The sequence below is a fragment of the Ixodes scapularis genome, unplaced genomic scaffold (assembly GCF_016920785.2).
Source record: "Ixodes scapularis isolate PalLabHiFi unplaced genomic scaffold, ASM1692078v2 PGA_scaffold13__105_contigs__length_92229423, whole genome shotgun sequence".
Taxonomy (NCBI): domain Eukaryota; kingdom Metazoa; phylum Arthropoda; class Arachnida; order Ixodida; family Ixodidae; genus Ixodes; species Ixodes scapularis.
Window position 1 is genome coordinate 80,096,169 of NW_024609839.1, and position 17,724 is coordinate 80,113,892.

A 17,724-nucleotide genomic window follows, 5' to 3' on the forward strand; every position below is an offset into this window, starting at 1 on the left:
GACCACCGAACCGCAGCCGTCAAGCCTTCCGTCTACCGAAATCGGCGGCTCAACGGTGAATCGTTCAAGGACACCTCTACAAGGAACATGCTGGCGTTGCGATGGGTGTGCATGACCCAAGAGCGTCCCGCTTTGTTGGGGCGGTGTGCCGCTTCTGGGACACATCTTTGCGGCTTGCCGCCAAAAGGCGAGAGCTGAACGCCGACGGTCGACTGTTCGTAGCAACATAGCTGACGTGAACACTCACTGATTTCAGTCGGCAGCCAGTTATTTCCAAAGGACCTGCGTACAAAAGCCAGCAAAACGTTTTTATTGATCCTGCCTCGGGCAAAAGACGCCCCACGAGTCTTTGTGCCTTTACACAACGACAAGCAAAAACAAGTAAACAAACAAACAACGCGAACAATGAAAGGAGGGTCAAAACATGGCAGATGAAACAGAACACAGTTCTTACATGCGCGGCGCGAGAGACGATAAATTATGATTATGGTCTTGGAAAAACTGGTCGTGCTACGTGAAAAAAAAGAAAATGTCCTCCTGCATTTCCCCTACGTGTTCCCGTCGTCGTGTCCGATTCAGATGGCGCTGGTGGAGTTGTGGCTGTCCTCGAAGCTCTCCGACGAAGCGGACGTCGACGACGGCGGTGACCGTCCTTCTTCGTCGGCGACCTGGTCCATGATCATCTTGCCCTTGTAGGAGCCGGCGTAGTTCCCGATCCACGGGTATCTGGCCGGGCAGGCCGTGCAAGTCTCCATGTACCGCAGATCTCCGTAGTTGTCCGTGTCACCGAACTGCAGGGCGCACGTTGTCGGGATGTTGCAGGAAGGTTCCCTCTTGACGCATCCCCAGGCGTCGAACTCTCGAAGTTCGGCGGTGCGCTTGGGAGACCTCATCCAGAGCAGGGCCTGCTGCATGGTCACGAACCAGGCATTGTCGTAGTTCTTCAGCACGTGATCGACGAAACGGTGCAGCGCCTTGGTCTTCATCTTGTCCGTGAACCAGTTGACGTGGAAATAGAGACCCAGCGGTGCCCGATTCGTGCGGTAGTGGCGGAGGAAGTTCTCCAGAAGGAACTCAAAAACGGTGTCTTCATCGTCGGCAGGGAACACGCACTGGTCCGCGAGGACGCACTGTCCTCCGGTGCCGTCTTCGCCGTACATGGTGTTTAGCGGGATCTCCCAGACGCCAGGGTAGGCGTGGGTGGCGCAGCCCTTGTTGACGCAGTGGTGGGGCACGCGATAGTCAAGCGTGTACGGCCAGAGCGGGACTTTGCTCGGTGGGGCGGCGAAGGACGAGTCGTAGGCGAAGGCGAAGTCGTAGATCATGTTGAGCATCTCGTTGCCGCCGGGCTTGAGGTACGGGGCGCGCATGCCCAGGATGGTGTCCTTGGAGACGTTGCCGAAGCGGTTCAGGATCTCTCGCATGCCCACCATCTCCTCGGTCCAGTTCTCGTACTTGGCCTTTGCCCACCAGCTCTCGGGTCCCTTGTGACTGTAAAAATGGGATATAACTCAGAATGACGCTTTCAATAGTGGAAAAAGTACCTGGTAGTTAAGGTAAGGAATCTCAGCTCATTTTAGAAGCTTTTTTATCTCACAATATTGGAAAGTACAGAGTATGAGTGCGGGTTTTAGCTCGATGAGATCTTACTAAAAGAAGGCTTTGTGCAATCTGCAACTCGAAATTGCTGTTGCTGCTTATTGGTTATTTGCTTTGTCATCTCTATTTACGTACTATTATGAAATGTTTAATATATGGATTTGCTGTGTGGGTGATCTGTTAAGGATACTCTGGAAGCTTTAGAACAAAACCAGCGCTTTAAGCAATAGCAAAAGTTTTTAAAAATAGTTGGGGGCTGTTGGCTAACTTAACACGTCCTCGCATTTAAAATGCTTCCACCTATAAAATGCCACTAGTCTCGCTATACAACGTCTGGACTTTTTAAGTTATATTACAGAACCCCTGTCGCTTTTCCAGTGGTTTTTACAAGGTCGCAGTCTGTGGTATGTATGAATGGACGGATTTGAGAGATCATACAAAAATTGTTGTCTCCAAAATGGCCTCCCTATTCGCGGACGAGATGTCACGGAAGGCTAGCAAGAAACAAGTATGGTCAGTGACTCCCAACTTTTATCTGCTGTGCCGTGAATTTGTTTCTAGACACTAAATAACCTACACTTAGTCGTATGGCCACCCCACTCCCGGATTGCTTGTAAGCGCCGCCTTTTTTTTTTTTTTTTTTTGGCTCTCGAGCTTTGTGTTAGAAAGCACCTGCGATATCGTATTGCTCGGTTTCGGACTGTTTTAACATTTCTGGAGGCTGGAAAAATAATTTTCTTCGATTTGAGATATAGCAGCTTCAGGGTACTGGCAAGTGAGCTCCAAGATGGCTGAAATGCCGTTTCTCTGAGTCTTATTTAATGACACGATTCAGACCGACTGTACTGGAGCTAGATTTAGCAATAGCGTAACGACTCTCCGAATTGACGCTTTTCAAAACTGCGCACCATCCAGTAGCTGCTGCACCAACTATTCCAGTCTGCCATTGGTTGGGCACGCATTCGGACCAGCCATTGGACACGAGGTTTGCGTCAGCGTTCGGCGAGGACTCGGATCCAATCACGCGCTTTTTGACCCGTGGCTTTATATCGCGCGGTAATTGCGCCACCTAGAAATGGCGACTGCTAGTGTTGCTAAACGGGGTTTTGAAAAAGGGTCTATTCGGTTCTGCAAAGAAATGGAAAAGCGACGCTGACCTGACACTGTTGGACGCCATCTCGTGGCCGTCAGCGAACATCTTCTGGACGTAGAAGTAGCTCGTGTACTCGTGACTGACGAAGAAGGTGGCCTTGATGGGACATCCGTTGGGGTTCTTGCGGTGTTCCTTGTTGAGGAGGGACCGGTACTGCGGGTAGTTCATCTGGTTCATGGCTCCATCGAACGACATGAGGATCATCTGCGGGATGTCCTTGGGCTCCAGGCCTCCCGGTATCAGCGTGCCGTCCGGGCTGCACCAGCACTCCGGGAGCACGCACACGGTAGGGTCGCACTTGGGTGCAGCCTCGAGGTCCGGGGGCGGCTTCGCTGTCGTCGCTGTTGAACAAAATAGAGGCGACAAATGTTGTACTCTGTGCAGCGAATATACTAAAGCTGTTCAATACGTTTTGACCCCTGGGTGTAGCTTTTCTTTCTTTTCTTTTGAGATGCAATTGAAATATGTTACATTCCAGCGAAAGTTCGAAATATCCTCTTTCTCCGCTATGCACTTCCGTTACCGGTGTACCAGTCCCAGCAAACCGTCGTAAAAGAATAAGGGCGTTTTTTTTTTTTTTTTCGTTTTTTTTTTGTTTTTTAATGAATCCAATCCAAGATGTTTTGCCTCACCCACCTTACAGCCCGGATCTCGCGCCATCAGACTTGGGGCTGTTTTCCAAGACGCAGGAATATCTGAAGGGTATATATACAGTTTGCGTCCGACGAAGAGGTTACCGATTCAGTGCGCCGTTGGTGGCGTCAACAGCGCCTTCATTTTTTTTTTTTTTTTTTTTACGACAGCATGCAGTTGATTATGGCGCACCGCCGCTGGTGCTCCTGGAAATGAGGAGATTCCGAGCTTTCATTTGAATCAACATCTTTCAATCGCATCACGGAATAAAAAAAAAAAAAAAAAATTACAACTCAGGTGGCAAAACTTATTGAACACCCCTCGTATTTATACGAGAGCAAACAATAAATCGCGGTTGACGCCTGACGTAACACTAAAACTATGTACATTTGCTGCTGAAAGAAACGTATACGAGAGCATGCGTGTTTGAGAACCGACTAAGGCTTTGCACACGCACGCCTCCTCATTTTCAAGAATGCAGTTGTCTCCGATTATAGGTGCCGTAACCGTAAAGTTCTGCGAAAGCCAAACTAAGGTGTCTTAAAGTGGTCTAGATTCAATAGCTAGGTACGCCAAAGTACCCTCTGTACATGTTTCGGGTGCCAAAGTTCTCCGTGTTTAATGTTTGGGTATTCTCAAATGCTCCAGACCTAATATTAGATGTTCCAGAGTGCCTCTGGATTTTATAGCTAGGGTCTCCTAAGCGCTCTAAAACGTATACGGTACGTCCCGATGGATGATTGAAAGTATTCCGAATTTATATTAAGGTGCTCCAAAGTTGTCCACATCTTAATTCCAGGTACTCCAAAGTGCTTACAAACACTTTGGACTGACTTAATATTTGGTGCTCCAAAGAGCTCCAGACTTGATGTTCTTCTATATAAGGTCTAGGTCACGAACTAAGAGTTTCCGTAGTGCATTGAATTGTCATACCAAATGCTGGTTTGGTTTACACATTTTTAAAACGAGAAAAAGAAACTGGCACAGTATCATTTATACGGTACTCCTGAAACGTTTGCGATCTTTACATATCTCTAAACCCAAGGTTTTTGAGTATTTGCGAGGTCAAATCTAGGCGCTGTCTACGAGCAATGGTTTCTTATAACATTTCTAGAATGATGTCAAGCATACGGTGAAATGATGACGCGTAAAATGTTAATAAATTTACGCAGATCGCCAGTATTTCAGGGCTCCCCGATAGATGTCGCCAGTGTGTTATCTCGTCGTGAACGGTCACAAGCGGTAAAAACTGGCGGGCTAGTTGGTTACACATAACAAACACTGACATCGCAAAAGGACAAGGACTATACGTACAAGTGAATGACGGGGCAGTACCTGTCCCGTCTTTTTCTCCTTGTTCTTGCTCGCCTTTTATTTCATTAGGTCGCGGAAACCTTCGTGAGCATTGCTTCTGATATCTAGCGATCCGGGCATCTATTGCAGGTAACCTCGGAATCGGACTTACTGGTGTCGACGGGTCCGCAGGTGAGTTCCTTGTTCTTGAAGGTGCAGAACTTCTTGACGTCGTCGAAGTAGAGCGACGGCGGACACGTCTGGCTGTACGGGGTGCCCGCCGAGCAGATGTAGAACCTCCGGCAGGTCTCGGGGTCCGCAAACAGTCCGTCCGGGTAGACGCACTCGTAGTCGTCCGCCAGCGATGCCCGCTTGGCGCGGCTGCGACCTGCGCAGAAAGAGGTGCACGGTTCGTTGGTAGACGGGTATATGGCACACTGCTCGTGGACATCGAGCAAAAGACACGGTGTTCGCTGCAAGGCGTGTATAATGACGGAATTATCAGAGGAGACGCCTCAAGCTTGTTGGAACCATGTTGGCTTCATACACGCTTGGAACATTAATGTGCAGACAGTTTATTGCACGACCAATGGTACGGGATCAGCATACAAGGAAGATACGCGCTTCAGAGAGTCTCTCCAGACTGTCATTTTAGACGATGTATAGTAGCAGTGGAATCGCGGCTGAATGCCACAACACACACTTTTGTCTGGCAACATGTAAAGACAAAACAGTATTTTGTTTTTCTTGAGCACTGGTGAACGCATTTTTTTTTTTTTTAGTTGTCGGATTTATACTCTGGCCGAGGTGCGCTCGCAATCTGCGCGACACTGTTAAAATAAACACGATCTCGGCGCTTCATTTTATTTTTTTTTACATCTTAAATCGGACAGTGTTATAGATTAAAGAAGACACTTAAGATTGCTTACGTGTAGGAATGCGAAAGCATTCGTGCACGCAGCGCATCCCTACAAGCAGCTCGCCGCGTCTTCCTATTGCGCTCCGGCGATGACGTCACGCTTTCCCACAGCGCATGCGCGGGGAACCCTGCCGGCTCCACGGCTTCCCTGACGATGCATCCGCGTGGCTGTGCTTTTCTTTCGGTTTTATTGGGAATGGGAATTTAGCTGCCGCTTTTCTGCTACAGATGGTTACAGACAACGCCGGTTTCGCTCCGTGGGACAGTTAATGCTTTCGCATTAGTAATGTTGGGAGTGAAGTTTTCGGCACTCGGGGGTGTGCGCCAAAAATTAGCACTTTTCCGCCACACTAATTTTGATTATGGCCTCTTAAATTAGAGAGAACCGGGAAAATATCGGCGGCTTTTTCGTTATAACTTCTTCAAGCATTTATACGTGCACGCGTTTTGTTTTTTTGTTTCCGCATTTATGACTAAGGATGCTATGAAACTCAGTGACTGACGTGGCGATTTTTTTTTTATGTATCGTAGAAATAACCAAGCTAAATCAGGATTCATAATTTCTGCAGAATAGGTGAAATATGCAGCGAATTTCTGTAGATACAGAAACTACGACAGCATCAGCTATAAGACAAAACGAAATTTTGTGTGCTTGTGTCAAAAGCAATTTATGAATATTTTATGCTCCGGTAAAGACAGCAACAGAGCAGACACCAGGCGTAGGAACGTTTTGTGTTGTTGTTTTCAGCCTCAGGCAGTGCATTTTAAGCTCCTTTCCTCGTTGTTGAAACCAAGTCGCAAAGTTTTCATCGTATACCAGTACCAAACTGCACTGTCTTCCGCACCTAGAACTGCGGCGCGATATTGCGGCGGTCGTACAAATCGACCACCTTGCAAACACAGCCCGCTAGACTGGTAGTATGATGGCGGCTAACACTCAAGTTCGGCGGGCATCGGGCGCCACAAAAGCCTTGACATCTGCGCGGCGCGAGAGAGGTACGTACCAGCGCGATTCAAAATTCAGTCGCCACGAACTATATATAAGGCCAGAGTTCAGAAGTCAACCGGCCTCGCACAGTCTGCGATTCGTGCCGTATCCAGTTTTAGTACGCAGAACAGGTATGCAGAAGCTAGAGAGCCCAGAGTTAAGAGAGGGAGCAATTCAGGAACGCATAACGTTTGGTTGCTCGTGCGCGTGCGTGTGTTGCGGCTCGTGGCAGAAAGGCTGGCAGACGATGGACGTTGTATAGGAAGTATTCACTGGCGGCCATAGCTGTGTGCACGACTGCTGAGCGCGTGCTGATGGCTAGCTTCCACGGTTCTTTTGCAACGTGCATTCCACACCGTCAGAAGGGCCGGTCTTAGCAGCCTATTAATGGGGGCGCGTTCTGAGCATGCGCTCTAGAGAGCACCCACAAATATGGCGTCCAGTGAATACTCCTTATAGGGAGGATTCTCCGGACGCCATACTTGTGGGTGCTGTTTAGAGTGCATGCTCAGGACGAGGTGGCATTAATGAGTTGCCAAGAGCGGCCATCTTGATAGTGTTCACAGCTACGGCCACCAGCAAATACGCGGCCCACAAAGCACGTGACTCTGATCGAGCAGTTGGAAACACTTTCAAATCTGGGCACTCTAGCAGTATATGGAGGGTACGTCGCGTCGATGTCTGCAGCATGTCTACACGTCTACACAAAACGCCAGGACAGAGGCAGAGAGACCAGAGAGCCCCAGATTTAAGAGGGCAACTCAAATCATGGGGAGGGTTTGGAAAATAATGGCGGACGCCTCCTGCGCAAGTCGGTGGAAGAGCGCATGCGCCGAGGGGAGGCGCTCAACGCTTTCGTCGCCCCCTCGCGGCTGGCATCGCAAACGACTCCGATCGAGCGGTTGAAACCACTCTGAAATCCGGGCGCACTAAGACAGACGACATGAACCCTCGTTGCCGTTCCATCTGGGTCAGCGTGAGCCCCCGGAGACCTCCGCGCGACCATTTTATCGCCTCGTTCTTGTTTCTTGGCGTTTTCCCTTTCATTCCGAGAGGCAAATCCAGAACTGGGCTAATTGCAGCTACGCATTTTGTCTTCTTTCGGAGGGTCCTCCCCGGAGAAGACCTCAAAAGTCTGGTTCGGTTCGACGGGCTAAGTTCGTTTCGTGCCAGCTCCCTCCCCCGAGCTGTCGCTGTACAGAGCGCAAGTTCGTCTGCTTTTCTTCAGGACTCGCGATGATGCCAGGACAACGAGCTCTTATTGGCTGATTGAAAAAAAAAAAAATAGTGGGTAGACCTAAAGGCGTCTATCATTGAAGTCTACTCACTATCCTTTCAATCAAAGCGTCATTCTGATGTCACTGCAATTATTGTGCTAGAAGCAGACAACTTTCTCTCTGCATACGGAGAGAAACCGAGGGAGAGGAGGAGAGGAGAGGGTGCGACGACGTCAGCGCGCCGAGCTCTGATTGGTTGTGCAGCTAGACTGAAAGGTTTGCACTATTTGCGAGATGAAACCTACGCACTCTCTACGAAAATTTTTCGTTTATAACATTGTTCAAATTAATTCGAGCCCACGTTGAAAAACAAACGCGTAAAAATATACGCAGATTGGAAAGGTTCCCGGGCTATCCGACAGACGGCGACAGTGCTTTCTCTCGCCGTGAGCGGTCGTTCGCGGTTGCAACGCAGTCGATCAGATTCAGATGCAAATGTGTGAACCAGTTTGAGTGCGTTACAAGTAGCGATTTACTTGAATTTCGTTACTCTTTTCATTAACGAAGTAGCGACTTCGTTTCTTTCCTGAAACAGACGCGAGTCACGTGCTCTGGTTACTTCTTGTCCGAGTAACAAATAACAATACCTCACTAAGTTTTTATTTTTTTTAAGGATTTTTTAAGGCTTTTGCGGATTGATGTTGTTTAGGTTTTCTTTCGGTGCAGTGAGAAATTTCAACGCTTGAATCTGAATATCGCTACTCTCTTTCGAACAAGGTCGATTCCAGTTCTCAGAGCGCTGTGTGCCGGGCATCGAGCAAGTTTATTGGTAGATGCCGACATGGCCCGGTGAAAACCAGTGAAAGCCAAGAGAGTCGACAGAGGTCAGTGAATTTTGTCGGAACGTCAGAAAGATGTTAAATGTGTCGTTAGATGTTTCGACAGCGTGGGGTTAATCTGCAAAACCCTTTCGCCATATTGGTACACGATGTGAGTGACAAATTTGGCCAGTGCAATACGACAGCTATTGCATCACGCGGTAGTGATGATACACGACCGCAGGCCGCGGTATATGATGCCCGTCCAGATCGAAACGGGACAGTGGTGGGGATAGAAGCCAGTGTTCTTATTGGTTAGCACGCAACACCAGCTTTTTCACTCCACGTGCTTCAACTATAACTTAATCTAAAAAGTAACGATATGGAGCGCCCTCTCGGAGGCGGCAGTACGTGGAAAGTTTTTTTCGGGAGTGTCAAGAGAGAAACAGAGAAGTGCTTCCAAATATCTAAATATCAGGCAGAATACAATCATATCTGCTTGGTTCCATTTTTTTTTTTATCCCTGGTGGCGCGATTCAACAACAGTCACTCGTCTTCGACGACAGAAGTCGAACGATTTCCGTAGAAGGATCTTCGGCAGCATGATGGCGCGGGAGCACAACTGCCGACCAGCGGCTCAACGGAAGTATACAATCTAAAGCCGCACGCGCTCACACCCGTTCCTCCAACAATTTGTACCTCGCGGTAACAAAAACTGTCTGCAGAAAACTTCGAAGCAGACATACATATGAACCAAATATGCTTCAAACACCGCGTCCCTTGTATGACGTATGGTCATGTGGGGGCTGCGGCTTTGGTAATTTCAAACGGTTTTCTTGCTCTAGCGTGACAGAGAACATCGTAAGTGTATAGATACGACTGCCCCCTACTCGAAAGCGACGCGTGTCCACACGCTGGAAGCCGCACGACGGAAGGCAGCACACGTCCGGCGGGGAGAGTCTCCGGACCCTGATGACCATTAGAGTCCCGCCGGAACGACCTTTCTGTCCGTGATGGTCTTCCCTGAGCTCCGGCGGAGAGACGCTGCGCGATTGAACAACGTTTGCACGCACCGACGTCCACGCGATGCGTAATTGTTGTTCTCTAACCGCCTTCGCCACCGCCGCCGTGGCCACACTCTATGTCATCAATAGAACCGCCGCGGGCGAGTTACGTCAGAGAAGCAAAGAGAAAAAACGGCGAGAAATTATTGCTCCTTCCGGGGTACCATTGGCCTCAAAGTTTCCATGTCCCTGTTCCTCCCGCGTATATGCGCGGCGTGTGCGTGTGTGTACACATTCCTCGTGTTCTTCTCCCTCCGTTTCTTGAGTTTGTTTTTTGTGTTTTGTGGCCTTTGTGGCTCCTCTATTGCGTGGGGTCGCGCTTCCGTCCGTTGGTGCAGAGTCGTGGCCGTTTTTCTTCTTCTTACATCGAGTTTAATATTATTAGCATTTATGTTTTGTATTTTTAATTATGAGGATAATGAAGTGGCCGGCCGTGTCTTCTTCGTAACTGAGTTCTAAATATATTTTCGTTTTAAGTCGACATGTAAAAAGAAACAGATGAAAAGACGTTTGTTTTCTACAGCTTATAGTCGGTCTGCCTTTGAGAAGCGGCGACACTGCTTTACATTGTAGATGTGAAATTTAGCCAGCGTAGTACCACTGATAGCCTGGGGTTTTTAACACAGTGTACACGCCCGCAAGCCGGTACGATGCTCATCCAGATCGAAACGGACAGGATTGGGGACTGAACCCATGATATCTCAGGGTCCTGCAGCGCGAGCTTTCGCTCCACGTGCTCCGAGCTGGTGTGCGCAAAGTTTGTTGAAGGTGTCGTTTTCACTGGATGTCTTTGTTGGGGGCGCTGTTTAGAGCGCATGCTCGGAACGAGCTCACATTAATAGGCTGCCAAGACCGGCAACCTTGATGGTGTGGAATGCACGTCGCAAAAGAACCATGAAAGCTTGCCATCAACACCCGCTCGGCAGTCGTGCATATAGCTATGGCTGCCAGTGAACCTATTGACATCGCGTTTTTTACTCTGTGCGTTTGTGTTTGCGTTGCAACTCGCTTTTGAACCCGCTCGGACACAAGGTTTAACGGAACATAGTGCCACCGCTGTAGCAATTTAGCCAGCGACTTAGAACGCCTTAGAACGCCGAAACAAGAAGCGTGGATATAATGAGCCGCACCTTGAGTTAAGAATGTCAACTTCTGATATCAAGCCATAACGACAACGGGCCACCGGATGCTACACTGCTTTGGACCTACAACTGCTGAGGTGTGACTTCACGCGAAGAAGGCGGCTACATTTGTTTACCAAGGGCGGTACAAACTTCTCTGCAACGAAAAAGAAATCACCCCCCTTCTTTTCAGTGACCTGTGTTCTCTTCAGTTCAGAGGCGAGACGAAAGCGACTTGGTCTTGCTTGGGCTCAAGGAATCCACCCCTCTCTCTCCCTCCGGAAACTGCCTGCAAAGCTATTCCCGGTTATTCGCGGAGAAAAGAGTCTGCCACTTATTATTGTTGTAATTATTTTCTTTTCCCAGTTCCGCCATTATAACGTTTCCCCTTGTTCTCGGGCATAACCTGTTCGAGGCGACTCCTTATGCGTGAGAATTTGCGTGAAGTCGCTTCCTATATATATATACTTGTGTCGCTCGGAATTGTCAGAGGGCTCGCTTTTGGAACAATGTCACGCATTCGCGCAAACACAGAGCTGCAAGATTTTTTTGTTGTTGTTGTTTCTTTTTTAAGTTTTATTTTTAGCTATCTAGTGGACGTATCCGGTATGGGCGGCGAAAGAAATAATGAAACATTTCGACCTGCAAATAGTAATAAAATAGAGGTGAGGCAAGACGAGAATGGGTGGCGGTTACGCTTACATTCTACTGGAGCGGCGACGGCGAAACAATGTTTTCGCCCATACCGGAAGTAGCGACATTCAAGATGGCGGCCCCCTTGTGGAAAAGGTGTACTGTCGAGACCGGTTATAGCGAAGTCAACGGGAATTGGAAATCTCTTCGCTATATCCGCCATTCCGTTATAACCGACTTCGTTATAACCGGTCTGGACAGTATATGGTCGCAGACAACTCCAGAAACGAAGGGCAAGGCGAGCGGCAAGCATTTTAACATTAGTTTTGTACACGTACGTTACTTGAAAAAGAGTATAGAATCGATTGCAATTACAATTAATTACTGTTGAATAAAACATTTTCTATTAGATTACACGATTACTTGAGAGTAAAGGTAATTGACCGTCACTTAAAGAACTATAACCGTTATTGTTCCGATTACTTCGGATTTACACAACGGCAGCTATTTCTGCCGGTTTGAAAACAGGTATTTGTTACTGCCCGTCACTGGATTAGAATCAGCGTATTACAAACTGCTTCTCTTCGCAATCCACCAATTTTTGAAGATCATCTTCCTGTCGAAGACTTGGTTCGAGGATTCTTTCGTATAGGAAATTTGCAGAAACAAAAAAGCGCCATTAGAAAGGGGAGGAAAAAATAGTAACGGTTAAAAGTAATTTTAGTACTTCCAAAAGTAATGAGATTTCGCTTGCGATTACTTCCTTCTAAATGTAATAAAATAAGCTTAAAAGTACTCCCAAAAATAATCTATTACCAGTAATTTGATTACTTGGAATGAGAACCGTATACAAATATGTACGAAAGTGTGTTTTGTTTCCTAATGGTTGTATTGCGTGATGGTCGTTCCCGTTGTCTGTGTGTGTCCGGGGGCTATGAGACTCCTGCACTGAGGTTTTATGATTCAAGCTGTTCCGTGTTGCGATAATTAAAAAAACCAAACAAAAAAAACATTCAATTAGTAAAAGAAAAAAATCGAGAGATGACCTTATTTGGCACGCAAGGAACAACGGTGTGGCCTGATAGGATCCGGAAGTAAAGGCCCGTTCACACTCTTGCGACCGAGTAAGACCGAGAGAGACAGACCAGACCGGTTTTTAAGCCTTTTGCGACTTCTTAGGACCGGATGTGCTGCAGTGGAGCTGGTCCTAAGAAGTCGCAAAAGGCTTAAAAACCGGTTTGGTCTCTAGTGACGGCGATGGGTTTGTCACTACCCCAAAAGTATACAAAACAAAGTTGTGGGAGGTGCTGCTTTCAATGTCATATGTTCGAATGCTTATTACTTTGTCTTTTTGATTTTTCTTGTTTCTGTTTGTTTAAAGGACACTGCGGCTGGAAACCCTGCAACCGTGTGTCTCGGCATGGTAACCATGGCAACACCGAGGCGGCCAGTGTCTTGCGTGCCATGGTGAAGGAAAGCGGGCCACAACCTGGCTGTGCGCCAATCGAGCTTTAAGGCCCGTTCATACTCTTGCGACTGCTTGCGACCTTTAAACCTGGGTTCCTTAAAACTTCTTAAACCAGAGAACACACTGGCGCCATCTATTGGGAAGCAGTGTAAACTCGGCGGTCCGGCATATTTTTTTTTATTTCTCGCGCAATATCCTTTCTTTTTTGGCTCGAAAAGCTTTTGTCAATGTTATAAACGAGCCTTTCTATGGGTATTACGCACATTTGACCTCGGAAATCCCGCAAAACCTTCGCTTTTGTGAAATGCAGTTCTAGGGTCACCGAATAGGTGGCGCCACAATGTCAGTGTGTTCCCTCATTCTAGAAACATTTAAGAAGTTGTGAGAGATCTCGTCTCTCTCAGTCGTACTCGGTCGCAAGAGTGTGAACGGGCCTTTAGGCGCTTCACCTGTTGTTTTGGGAAGAGTTCATGCGCTGCAGAGTGTCAGCAAAGAGGCCAACACACTGCTGTGTCCTGGTCTGCACGCAATGTGGATATACCGACAAATCCGGACGGAAATATTGCGGTTATATACACATTGCATCGTCCGCGCCGCAGCCGTTTGGATAATTTCACGAATTCGCATTTGATTAACGGATAATATATCAACGCTGCATTATACCGCTTTGCGTTTTTTTTTACTATTGTTGTTAGATGCGTCTGACGCGGATAAACGAACGTTGGTTTCACCCGGCGCACCGGCGCTGAAGTTTGGCCAGCCTCGCGATTTTGCATGCAGTTGCTTAATACGCTACGTTGTTATTTCATTCGTACTTCGTGTTGCTCAATAGACAGATACCGTTGGCGTGGCTAAACGAAACGGGCGTCAAATTCGCGTATCAGTCCTGCTAACGTTTTCTGCTCTTTAACGAACTACACGTGCCAAACGCACAGAAAAAGAAAACTGCGTTTTGCAGTTGCGTTTCTTTTTAGATCTTGGTTATGTTACTAACGCATCCACTAACACCATTTTACATTATAATGTCATGCAGTATTGCGACAGCACCGCATTAAGTTCCCCTTGAGGGCGTCTTTTTCTCTGCAAGTTTAGTGGACTAGACACTTTGTGGACTTCAAAAATGACTTGCAGACACATCATGATAACAGCTTCTTTGTTTTCAGGTTTCATACCACATGTTTCCAAGGTCTCGTAGTTCACCAGAGTCTGCTCGCTCCACTTCCTAAAGACAGACTTTTTCACAAATGTCGCAAGTGGCCATCGCCTGCTGCGGGAATTTGCTGTGCCATCAGTTTTTCCCGTTCCGGAAGTCCAAGTCCCAGAGGAAACCGCCTCACCAGCGATAGGTCTCAATTCCTCCTGCTCACAAGTCGAGGAAAAACAAAAGAAGCAACATGCACCGGCTGACGCCGACAGCCAGCCTTCTTTGGAAAAGGAATGTCTGGAACAATAAAGCTGTACAAATTGGCCTAAGTTTCAGCGTTATTGCAGTTACACAACGGCCGAAAAAACAGCCGTATGAAGGCAAAGAAAAAGTGGGACCTTCGCTTGGAGCTGTTTGTTGTCGTCAACGTCGATGGGACCACGTATTACTCGACGCTGAAGTTGTAGCTTGAATCGAAGCAGCATTCTGCTGCATACCTGCTAGAGTAAAACTCCGGAATCCTCTCTTCACTTAATAAAGGTACGCTAGCAAGGTTATTTTCCCAGCGGGCGATGGGAAACAGAACAGGGTTACTTGCATTTACCATGCCAAAGAAGAAACGGCATTACTTCACCATAGAGAACGCGCACACTGTTGCTACTGGCGCACAGAGTTGCCACGTTTTTGAAAGGGGTCTATATGTTTTAACATAAAATATTGCGCTATAGGAACTGCTCTTTGCTGATCTGATCGCATCAAAAACCCGTCGAGCGGCGGAAGGTTTACAGTTTTATGCCGCAATTGATTTTACTCATTAATTGTGTGAGGGGGAAATTGTATTTGAATCCGTTTGCTTATATTTGTACTGCTTGATAACCCTTGTCACGAACGAGTTGATGAAAAATTTATGCTCTTTTATTATTGGCATAAAAATTCCCTTTAACGAAACAAAAAATATAGAGCGGAAAGTTTATTTTATTTATTGATGCCTCTCGTGGTTAGAATTGTAGTCTTCTTTTAACTAAGTTTCATTGTAATGATTCTTTGTTTGCTCACACTGATGCCTATCGCTCGGTTAGTATCAGGGTTACTTGATTTCGAGTGGTCGTATCGTAACTATATATATATATATATATATATATATATATATATATATATATATATATATATATACAACACGGGCACTTCACGTCATCGTACGTGGTCTCCGAGGGGGATATAAACGAATATGTGCAGATGAATGAACCGTACTTAATCCAATGAATTAAAGAATCCAAGTTTTTCAGGAACCCGCCGAAAGCCAAATCCTGGCTCCGCCATTTTTTGGCTTTCGGCGGGTTCCTGAAAAACTTGGATTCTTTAATTCATTGGATTAAGTACGGTTCATTCATCTGCACATATTCGTTTATATATATATATATATATATATATATTTGTGTGTGTGTGTGTGTTTCCCGTACTCTCGTGTAAAGCCGGGGTTACACGGCTCATACACCACACAAACGACAGTCTGGAAACACGAGTCACTGCAGTATCCGTGGTTCGAATGCCGCCTGCCAAGCTTTCTCCTTGAACTCACTGCCATGCGGCATTCGAAGCACGGATCTTGCGGTGAATCGCACTCGAATCTGTATGCAAACTGTCTTTTGTATAATGTATGAGCAGTATGATCCCGGCTTTAGTGTTGTGATGTTCCTGTAGATGGTCATACAACCTGAAATCATGCCTACATTAAGGGTTTTTTGTTACGTTGTTTTTTTGTGTATTTATCGAGGAAACACCGATGAATGTGCTCGGTCAACATAACAAAAACTGAGGCGCCAAAATTTTAATCCATCGAAACGATCTTCGTTTAAATTGAATTTCTGGAATGTCGTAATTGTGGTAAGAGTAGTTAACTCTAAAAAGAAGAAAAAAAGTATCCGCATACATGTATCTGTGTCATACTTGGGTAGTAATTAAATTACAGTAATTAAATTACTGTAATTTAATTACTTTTTCTGGTAATTTGTAATTGTAATAATTACTTTTGGCTAAAAGGAATTGTAATTGTAATTTAATTACTTTCTATCGTCAGTAATTGCTAAATTTCAGGCACAATTACAATTACTTTTGTAAGATTTTGCGGCGGCGGCGCTTTTCCCCCCTGGCCACGGAGACGACAGCACAGCCAAAGCGACAGGGGAGACAGTGTCTCCCAACCTGCTCAAAAAGAGGGAAAAGAAGGATGGGAAAGAGAGGCTGGGATAGAACGGAATGAAGGATTTTGTAGACTGTAAAACAATTTAATGAAGAATTTGAGAGATAATTTAATAAATGAGGGTTACGTTTGCGTCCGTTTTCGTTCCTGTCGTAGTTGAATCTGACTCTTCGTCTCGTTCGCATCCTGTTGCTCCTGTTTCTAGGGGTACGTCTTTCTTTTTTCTCATTCCCACACGGGGGCATCGGGGGTCGAAGTCGAGCTGGTTGGCTCCGATCACATCATCCGGTCGAGGCGGGGAGATTCGAGGCTCTCCTTGCGTGCCTTCGCCGCTAGCACATACGCTTACATATTTCAGTCAAGTTTGGGGATTTTTTTGTTCATGAAATTATTCTCTTTTCTTTATGAGTTTTTGACGTCCTTCTCCTCTATCTCGTATGTTGGTACCACTAACAGTAAGTCGTGCTACCCTTTCATCGAGGCGAAGAAGCAAAGAAACAGCAGGTCTCATTAACACGACTCACCCTGCCTTACTTCCAACTGTTGTTGCTACACTGCTCTTCCTTCTCCCAATCCTCGTCTACCTTTTTGTATAAATCTTAATCATTTAGTGCTCGCTCTACCAAACCCTTTCAACCGTTTGTCAGCCTGATTGGATGAGATTCCAAAACCTACAAACCGCGGCTTTAGACTGTAGGGATCTTGTTTTTACATTTGTTGTTAGTTGAAGGCTTTTTTTTATATATATAGAGGGCTTGGCTTGTACTTTGCTTTTACACCTCTATCGTGACCCCCCACGCGTTGTCCTCTCGTCCTGGCCTGTGAAACCGTCCCGAGGCACGCAGTTCTGCTTTGCATTGAGAACCTGCAACAGTCTTATCTATTATGGAAAAGGAAAGGCTGCCGGGGCCTTGTTACGAAAAATTCTTTAAACAGGTTAGCAGCAACGTAAAAAAATGTAATCGTGAGGTGCAAATTCTCTGCACCGTCTCTGAAAACAAATTCAACAAACCGAAAGGCGACCTCCAGTTTGCGGAAACATTTGCAGGTAGGCAACTTTTTTGTCACTTTCAATAATACTTACAGTTATAAAAAAAAATAATACTGGCTCGTCTATATCTTTCTGCTGAAACACGCTCAAGTAAATCATGAAATCGAGGTGTCCAAGAGGCCGCAGTTTTGGAATAAATCGCGGATTCTAATTTTTGCGACGCAATATAGATTCCAATGTGTTTACATTTTACCGGAATTGCTCGCGGGACTTATTTTTCGCGAATTGTAGGCGATTCGCGAAAATAAAGTTGTTTACAGCGTATCCCGAATTTTTCGAGGTTGTTCTTGCCATGCTAAATTCAAATCAGTTTTCTTTATGAGACGCATAACATTGATACAATCATTGCTATCCTAATGATTAGCTACATGACGATCCTAAATTTATTATCTATCTCAGGAGCTTTTCGGGTGTTCCCGTGCA

The 17,724-nt window shown here is 46.4% G+C and overlaps 1 protein-coding gene across 1 annotated transcript in view; it reads right to left on the reverse strand.

The window, feature by feature from the left end:
- Nucleotides 1–287: 287 nt before the first annotated feature.
- Nucleotides 288–17,724, reverse strand: part of LOC8042799 (chitin deacetylase 1) — a 75,244-nt gene continuing 57,807 nt past the window's right edge. Inside the window, exons 2-4 of the mRNA XM_002415787.5 lie at nucleotides 4,851–5,066; nucleotides 2,757–3,093; nucleotides 288–1,491 (exon numbers count right to left, since the gene is read on the reverse strand). Coding sequence (XP_002415832.3) covers nucleotides 576–1,491; nucleotides 2,757–3,093; nucleotides 4,851–5,066 — 1,469 coding nt within the window. The 3' untranslated portion in view covers nucleotides 288–575. The remainder of the gene's footprint in view (nucleotides 1,492–2,756; nucleotides 3,094–4,850; nucleotides 5,067–17,724) is intronic.